This window comes from Crocodylus siamensis, chromosome 1 (assembly GCF_052110815.1).
Source record: "Crocodylus siamensis isolate JL-2025a chromosome 1, ASM5211081v1, whole genome shotgun sequence".
NCBI lineage: Eukaryota > Metazoa > Chordata > Crocodylia > Crocodylidae > Crocodylus > Crocodylus siamensis.
This window is the reverse complement of record NC_143395.1, coordinates 425,262,404-425,271,693: the sequence shown is the minus strand read 5'-3', so window position 1 is coordinate 425,271,693 and position 9,290 is coordinate 425,262,404. Positions and strand designations below refer to the sequence as shown.

Below are 9,290 nucleotides of genomic sequence, written 5' to 3'. Positions count from 1 at the left end.
TAAAGGGAGGCTGCCTCTCATCCTCTTGATCATGGTTCAGCTGCTACCATGAGTCTTGTTTCTATAATGGGGTTCTGGGCACCCCAGACTTATGGGCTATGCATGGCTCCAACCACCCCTGTACCATGCCCCAAGCCTCGCTGATGTACCAGATGTTGTTCAGTCTTAGCCACAGCCCTTGTCTCGCTCTCTGGCTCTCGGACTGTCTGAAGCCTTGTCTCTCACCGCGCCCTCTGGCTCTCCACAGCCTTTTCTTGTAACCATGCCGCACAGGCACTCATCAATCGCTGCCCCGGTCAGGGGTTTCTCACGCTGCCCCCTTTCTCTGGGGCTTCTCATGCTGGGGGGGGCTCAGGTAGCCATAGCCGCGCATGGCCCCAACTCTCCTCCTCGGGGGTTCAACCCCCACCCCGGGCTCAGGAAGCTTTGGCCTTACCTGGCCTCCATCTCTCCACCCCTTCTCTGGGGCTGGGGTCCGTGCACCCCAAAATGCTGTGCCCTCTCTGGTGCCAGGGTGCCCTATGAGGCCTCCTCCAACCCCTAATAGCTTCACCCAAACCACCAGTTGTAAACAGTAAACAGAAAACTCCAGCCCCTCGGCTATAACATAAATCTCTGCCAAAGGGCTCCAACAGAATTCTTCCTGCCACGACCGGGTTGCTTCATCTTTCCCCAGTCTCAGGGCTATACCTGCAGCCGGGCCTCTCCTCTTTATTCAGTCTGGCAGAACTCCTTCCCCTTCGGCCGCCAGCAGGGAACTGCCTGCCTGGCCTCGGCCTGGGAGTTATATAGGAGCCAGGCCCTGCCCCTTCCGGTCAGCTGACGCCCCCTGGTTACCCTGGCAACCCGCAGCTGGGCTCCTTACCTGCTGCTCCACAAGTAGCAGGCACCTCAGTCCCTGCTACACACGTCCCCTCTTTATAGGAGCAGAGCACCATAGAGCTCTGCAACACTCTCCATTTTTTGCAAAATGCTTTCAGGCTTTCATATAGATCTAGGAACCTGCAAACTGAAAATACTTTGGTCTTTTGGCAATTTTACTTTCATGAAAACCTGATTTTTTAAAATATTCTTTTTCAAAAAGTTTACAGGAAAATCACCTTCCAACCAGTTATATTTCATTACTTTGTCTGTATTAAAGTTTGTATTTGACAACAGAATTGATTCCATAACAAAGTTCTCTCCTATTGATATATATTCCAGGAGCAAAATCTTTTCTTAATAAAAACGAGCACAAAACTATTGTTATTACTCTCCAAACTACATCTAAAAGGTAGTACAAATCCATTTAATGTATTTGCATCTTTACTTTTCCTCATTTTGGAGGAGAGCTGTGACAGGAAAGATTGCAGCATTGATTAAACAGAGTAGCAGTTACAGGTACTATAACATGTGATTGGAATTATCCATTTACAGGTTCTTTAGCAATTAATAGTAGTTGGTTATTATCCTAGCCAGTTAAAAGAAAAATACTTCAACAGTTTAATTAAAAAACTAAAACACAGAAGACTTCTGCAGCTATTTTTAAGCATTTTCATGTAGTTTGTCATATATCCCCTTGATTTCCTTGTATTCATTCTGTAAGTCTGCAAAAAATAACATTAAATTAACACACAATTAATCAGCTTTCTGTTTTTAAGGAGGATTTGATATTAATCTTCATTATACTGTGAGAAAGGTGGTGTTATTCTGCATGTATCACTAAATGAATGGGAACCAATGAAGTTATTTGAAATGGTAGGCAAACTTAAAAACTGGGAATTTTATTCAGGTACAATTGCACCTTTTCATCCCAATCTAACACATTAGTCTGTGTTTAAATTTTAAGCAGATTTTTATGCGCTTTGCCATTTCAGGTCTTAATGTTGGTAAAACGTCATTATTGCCATTTTATTGTTGAGGAAGCTGAGGCACAGAGCGGGCAATGGGACAAGGCAAAGGTCTGTGACAGAGCTAGCAATGTCCCCAGACATGTTTGTCCCACACACTAGCTCTGTGCAAAAAGTGCATTAACCAAGACCAGGGCTCAATTCCTTGCACTTAAAAGACAATTTACAGCCAAACACTACTTCAGGACCCAACCCAATAGGTGCCACTCAGAAGTACAGCATCCCACACACAAGCCAGGAGGTTCCTTGACATGTTTCATTCAATCAGAAGACAGGGATCTGAAATCCATCCACACACATCCTGCAAGATTTCACATTTTTACCTGGAAGTGTCTCAGCAAGCTTTTTCTTCTGACAAAAGGCAAGTTTCAGCATGTTGGAAAAGTCCACCTGCAGCCCCACCACAATCTCCACCTGCAGCAAGCACAGTGCACAGCACATGAGCATGGAACAGATTTCAGAGACTTTCCACTCTGTTAGCTCCAGAGCCAGCCCAGCTAGTGAAAGGGGAGCCATGGGCTCTTTTTCCTGGTCTATCCTCCACTAAATCGTGAAGCTGTAATCAAAGGGTCAGTCAGCTACACCTATACTGTCCTACTAGAGACTTATGTAGGTATTTCCCTTACTAGGATCCAACTCCCTACCTGTAGGCTGTGTAAAAGCATCTAGCCTATGATCTTTCAGTCCAAAGCATTATTGTTAAGCCTGCTGTCTGTCAAGAAAGCAGTGTCTCAGCAGCAACAATACCACCCTTGTATTGGACATTAGGAGAGAGAGATGAAAGCTTTAGTTACTGATCTCCTTGAATTAATGCACATAAATCAGACTTAGTCCACTGATTCTCATGAAACTTAGCTCTAAGGGGACTCAGGAAAGAGAAGAGCAGCAAAGAAAGAGGTAGAGAAGACAGAGAAGAACAGGAGTGGATCTTAGGTTACAAGAATGAAGGTGGAGGCATGATATAACATCTGCTCAGGATGAGGAGGTAGATGAGACGTTCTTTACACAGGTAGCAAAAACACTGAAAACACCGAATCTATTAATAATTGGGGATTTTACCTCTTGTCTATCTGTTGAAAACAAAATAGAGAAACGCATGAAGGGCTAAGTTAAATCCTACTTCACCTTGCACACCAAAATGAAGCCTAGACATCTGCACAGCTGAAGACTGTGGCACTTGCACTGTTTGTGATTCTGCCCTGGCCACATAAGTGTGCAGGGGCCCACAGAGTCTGCAACGTGGGGCTGCACTCAGAGCTGCCCTGTCTGGATACTGTACTGTTCCTGGAAGCACCACCTACCCCGTGCAGAGGGGCCCAGAGGAGGAAGGAGAAACACAGCTCACCTTCAGACTACGCAACTTATACTTCATGCACAGAGCTGCCCATTCAAACATCCCATGTTCCACTTCCATGTCAATGTTCTTCTTGATGATATTATGCATCTTCTGATAGGCGCCCATCCCTCTTACTTTTCCAGCCACTGTTGCAAAGGTAGAAACAGTCACAATGCTATGTGAGACTGAGATGGATTTGGGGTCAGGTATGGAAAATAATTGCAACCAACTGTAGTGGTGGACCCATTCTGATAGAGCTGACTGGATCTTCCAGCAACCCTGTACTTGCTGAGGGAGGAAGGAGTCGCACTGCTGCCCTGGAGAAGAGGGTCTCTCCAATTCCTCAAGACTAGCGACTTCCCTGCGCCTACCCTTGCCATAGCCCTCACCATGAGGGGTCTGCTCTGCCTCAGGACAGTGCAGTCAGTCATCAATGGCAATGTAGTGCTGAGCAGGAACTGATTTGTAGCTGATCTGCAGTCTCATTACAAGGCTCATCTTGCTTCCAGCCTGCCAAAGCCCAGTGATCCTGACCCTCCTCCTACTGGGCTAGAACTTCCTGACATACCTCTATACTTCAACAAGGAATGTAAACTGACATCCAGATACGTACCTGCCAGACAGGCCCACTCTGACCCTCATCACATGCTTTTTTTTTTTAAGCCTTCCTCAGAGGCGCTGGCTGTAGCCCAGGCTGGAGATGGGGACTGGTCTGTGCCAATGCTTCTGCTAGGACTCAAACTGGAAGTGTCCTGACTAGACACTCTTGCCTCTCCAGATCAATGCTGCATTTGGGGTCAGAAAGGAATTTTACTCCCTGGTCAGACTGGAAGGGTTTTCCCTTCCTCTGTAACAGGGACAAGGCCCTCTTTCTGGGATCACTCACGTGCATTATAATAGCCATTGCATCAGCAGGACATAAGCAGCTGTTGTCTCCTTGCTTTACCTGTGGCAGGAACGGGTGTGATGTCTTGTGTTGTGTCAAGGGTGACCGGGTAGTTTTGCTAAGAGGGTGGACAATGGATTTGTCTGGGATGGTTTGGACAGGGCCGATCCTGCCCCAGGTATGGGGTTGGACTAAATGACTGCTTACACAAGTGCTCAGGAGATGAGGTTTAGATAAAGCACGCCCATGGCCAATTTGAAATGTGAAGAGGCTTAATACACATGATGGTATTCATCATGAACTCAGAGCAGACTCCTTTAATTGAGTCTGCTATGAAGTGTTTTACTTAGAACATGAATGAGCATGTCTAGAGGCCCCCAATGACTTCTCAAGTTCCCTTCCAGCCTGACTTCTGTATGATTCTGTGGAAGGAAGGAGTCAATAATGGGAGGATTGCATCAATGACCTTCAGGATGCTGCCATCTCTCCCCTGCGACCTGGACCAACCTGACCACACCTAGGACACCAAAGATGCTAATTTACATGTTCTTCCCCTTGCTTTACCGGTGCTTCAGTGACAACAGCCAGCTCAAATGGTTCTTGTTATTGATTCCAGGGAAGGCAACAAAACACTCAAATGAGTTGTTCCATCAGTCTGGAGAGTCATCTCAAGGGGCCAGAGGAGAAACTTAACAATGCAAATTCCAGAACAACTGAGTGGCTCACTCCTACCTTTGTAATACGGCTGGAGATCATCCTTGACTGAGTGCAGAAGGGAGTGGTAGACTTCTTCCTTCCTCTTAAGGATTTCTCTGTCAAGAGCACTGAGGATGACATTTGTCTGCAAGAATCAATGTAAAATATGTGCCATTTCTCACATCAATTATCAGTATTTGCCATTACCACCTCACTGTCAAGGCAAATGGGTTTCAGTAAAGACTTTGGAGCAGGAAAGCCAGTGAGGTGTGCAGGCAGGGCAAGATACTTCTTGGATCCTCCCTGACTTAAGGTGGAAAATGTTGGATTAGGGTGTTTTAACATCACAGATCAGATAAAAATGTGTGAGCAGCAACCACCCATGCATTCCACAAGCCTTTCCCCAGTCTCAAGTTCACATAATACATAAACCCTCCTAACCAACTTCTGAGTTCTCAGCTCTTTGGCTGCTCCTGGTTTCCTGTGTGATGTCTCTAACTGGGAGACCAGACCTTGAGTCGCTGACAGATGTTTCACTTCTGCCCCCCAGTTTCCCTTCAGTTCCAATCCAGGCTGTCCAACGCCTGACTTGGGTGTCCAGAACTATGATCCCCAGATCAGTTAAAGGGTCTTGGCCAGCCTAAGGTCCCAGTATGTTTCACTTCTATCAAGCATTTGAATTGTACCCCTGATAGATCACTTGGGATCAGCCCTGAGGACACTGTTCCAGCAATATAGTGGCATGAATTTGGTGCAAAAAGTGTATGCTATCCTAAAACTTGATCCTGGGTCATTTTTAATCCTCTCTATTATGTCAGCCTGACTTAATTTCTTTGCTGTAGGTAGATACTTAATGCTTGATAGCTTCAAACTCCTGCTATATGGGAATCTCTCAGCAGCAAAAGGCAGTTTCACTGAACGAAACACCCCAAGGCCCCAGCTCTTTGCCTTGTGCTTGGCAGTCTGTGGCTGGCTGGGTAAGCTCTCTGGAGTGGTTACTGCCAGCATAATTTAAAGCAGCTGTTAAGATGTAATCGATTCCATGGCCAATCCATCCCTACAAATAGGAATGTCATGACCGTTCATCATTGATTTGGGAGATGGGATAGACCTTCAGCAGGTTTGCAGATGACACCAAGCTGGGGGGAGTAGTAGATACACTGGAGGATAGGGCTAGGATGCAGAGAGACCGTGACAGGTCAGAGGATTGAACCAAAAGAAATCTCATGAGGTTCATTAAGGAACAAGGAAAAGTCCTGCATTTACATGACCATACACTGGTACAGGCTGGGGACCAACTGGCTTAAGTCCTCAGCTCTGCAAAAAAGGAACTGGGGGGTTACAGAGGACAAGAAGCTGAATAGGAGCAGCAGTGAGCCCTTATTGCCAAGGGCATTTGTACACGCCACATTTTTTGTCCTTTCTTACACTACAACTGCTCGACTGTTTGCATGAGCAGTATTTCTGGACCCTTTAAAAGTCTTAAGGCTAATGACACCCTGTGCTGCATACGAAGGAGCATTGCTAGCAGATTGAGGGAAGTTATTCTTCCCCTCTATTCAGCACTGGGGAGCCCACATCTGGACTCCCGTGTCCAGTTTTGGGCCCCCCACCACAGAAAGCATGTAGACAAATTGGAGAGAGTTCAGTGGAGGGCAACAACTGGGGGACGTGACTTGTGAGGGGCTCAGGGAACTGGACTTATTTAGTGTGGAGAAGAGAGGACTGAACTGGGATTGAATAGTAGCCTTCGGCCCCCTGAAGGGTGTTTCCAAAGAGGATGGAGCTGGACCGTTCTCAGTGGGGGAAGATGGACCTCCTGAGGTTCCTTCCAGCCTGAATTTTCTATGATTCTGTTTCCCTTTCCTTGTTACCTGCTACATACTGTGTGCACTGGGTACAAAGGAGAATTCTTCACATCCCCCTCTCCTGTCTGAGGTTAGTGCAGGTATTCATCACAGACAGGAGGAGCCTTCATAGCAGATTCTTCATAACTTTACTCACTGTGTCCCTGAGACTCCCCTCCACTTGTTGTTCCCTACTTAGACCTGCCCTTCAGTCTCCTCAGCCCCCGCCTAGCAGGGGAGTAGGAAAGCAGGCATCTTATGGCCTGAGCTGCAGCTGGCCATAAAAAGTGCTCCCCGCTGCCTGGTCTCCTCCCTTCTGAATATGCACTTACTTCTTGCACAAGGAAGTCAAAACGGCTGCTGTTATCAGCTGTTGAACACCCTGTTCCACCCTCCTTGAATTTCTCCTGTACGATGCACCTGAATTTCTCAAGGATGCTTTTCAATGTGTCTTGGGTGCCCATTTTGTTCCTATTGGAATAATAAAACAACAATCATTAAGAGGACAATAGGCTTGTCCATGCACCACACTTTGCGCAGTGGACAGGAGGCAGGAGGAAAGGGCCTTGCAGTGGGGCAGCAGGAGACATAACTGGCAAAGCTGGGACATGCCTCTCATAAAAGACAGATTAATTTTTCTTTGCTCTTCATAGTTTCATAGTTGGGAGGGTGAGAAGGGACCTAAGCAGATCATCAAGTCCCATCCCCTGCCATAGGCAGGAAAGAGTGATGGGGTCGAACAACCCTGGCAAGGCGATTATCCATCCTCCTTTTGAAGACCCCCGGGGTAGGAGTGAGCACCACTTCTCTTGGAAGTTGGTTCCAGGCCCTAGCCCCCCTGACCGTGAAGTCGCGCCTCCTGATATCTAGTCTGAATCTACTTTCAGTCACCTTATGGCCGTTATTTCTTGTTACTCCCAGTAGTGCTCAGGGGAACAGGAACTCTCCCATTGCCTGCTGGTTGTCCTTTGCCAGTTTGTAGATGGCCACCAGATCCCCCCTCAGCCTTCTCTTGTGGAGGCTGAACAGGTTCAGGTCCCATAGCCTCTGCTCGTAGGGCCTGCCCTGCTGCTCCCTAATCATGTGAGTGGCCTCCTCTGGACCCTCTCCATGCTGGCCACATCCCTCCTGAAGTGCAGTGCCCAAAACTGGACACAGTACTCCCGCTTGCAGCCTGACCAGTGTTGCATAGAGGAGGAGAATCACCTTGGACCAGCTCGCGATGCATCTATGGATGCAAGACAAGGTGTGGTTGGCCTTCCTGACCGTGTACCCACATTGGCGGCCCATGTTCATTTTGGAATCAATAATGACTCCAAGATCCTTTTCGGCCTCTGTGCTGATGAGAAGGGAGTTCCCCAGCCTCCCTAGGTATGGTGCTGGTTCTTCCTCCCCAAGTGCAATACCTTGCACTTGTCCATATTGAAACCCATCCTGTTCTCATCTGCCCACCCCTGTAACCTGTCCAGATCTACTTGTAGCCTGTCCCTCTCCTCCAGCGTGCCCACTTCTCCCCACATCTTAGTGTGATCTGTGAATTTAAACAAGGTGCTTTTCACCCCCTTGTCCAAGTCGCTGATGAAGATGTTGAACAGTGCGGGCCCGAGGACCGAGCCCTGGGGGACTCCACTGCCCACATTCCTCCAGGTCAAAAAAGACCTGTCCACCACCACTCTCTGGGTGCAGCTTCCAGCCAATTTGCGACCCATCTGACTGTAGGCATTGACAGCACAGTCACTTAATTTCTTAATGAGAATGAGGTGAGAGACAATGTCGAAGGCCTTCCTAAAGTCCAGAAAGACTATGTCCACCACGACACCTGCATTCAAAGATTTTGTGACCTGGTCATAGAAGGCCACCAGGTTGGTTTGACAGGACCTGCCTTGAATGAACCCATGTTGATTGCCCCTAAGCCTCATCCCCCCTGCTGGATCCTCACAGATGTCCTCCTGCATAATTTTCTCAAAGAGCTTTTCTAGGACTGACGTAAGCCTAACGGGCCTGTAGTTTCCTGGGTCTTCCTTCCTCCCTTTTTTGAAAATGGGGACCACATTGGCCCTTTTCCAGTCCTCTGGCACCTTGCCCGCATACCATGAGTGCTCATAAAGCTGTGCCAGGGGTCCCACAATGACCTCTGCTAATCCCCTCAGGACTCAGGGGTGGAAATCATCAGGCCCTGCTGATTTGCACATGTCCAGTCCCACCAGAAGTTCCCTGACCCTGGGCTTGGCAGCACCTCCCCTGGGTCCATCAGGGATCCCAGTAGGGGGATGCCTGGTCCCTGCTCAAAAAAATGGAGGCAAAGAAATTGTTAAAGAGGTTAGCTTTGTCATCTGGTGTCTAGCTTGTCTAGTTTGGGCAGAGGAGACTGTATTGCCAGTTTTGTTCTTTGGAAACACAAGAACAGCCAGCTACAGTAAGCCACTAGAAATGACAGGGAAGTGGATACCCAGAAGGTACCCACAAAACCAAGGCTGCTTGGGTTAGTGTGGTAGAGGCTCCCCAGGTACAACTGGGGAACAGATACAAGGCCCTGGCAGCCTTGAAGGAGAAGGACGAAGGGGATGTCTCCAGCCGGGAGGTTACCACTCCACGCATGACACAGAGAGGGTGCACTGTGAAGAAGAAATGCTGGG

General features: G+C 47.9%; 1 protein-coding gene across 1 annotated transcript in view; it reads right to left on the bottom strand.

Moving 5' to 3' along the window:
- Positions 1 to 1,146: 1,146 nt before the first annotated feature.
- Positions 1,147 to 9,290, bottom strand: part of LOC149875739 (nuclear GTPase SLIP-GC-like) — a 45,373-nt gene continuing 37,229 nt past the window's right edge. Inside the window, exons 15-19 of the mRNA XM_090031174.1 lie at positions 6,987 to 7,125; positions 4,844 to 4,952; positions 3,235 to 3,371; positions 2,213 to 2,303; positions 1,147 to 1,586 (exon numbers count right to left, since the gene is read on the bottom strand). Coding sequence (XP_089887300.1) covers positions 1,525 to 1,586; positions 2,213 to 2,303; positions 3,235 to 3,371; positions 4,844 to 4,952; positions 6,987 to 7,125 — 538 coding nt within the window. The 3' untranslated portion in view covers positions 1,147 to 1,524. The remainder of the gene's footprint in view (positions 1,587 to 2,212; positions 2,304 to 3,234; positions 3,372 to 4,843; positions 4,953 to 6,986; positions 7,126 to 9,290) is intronic.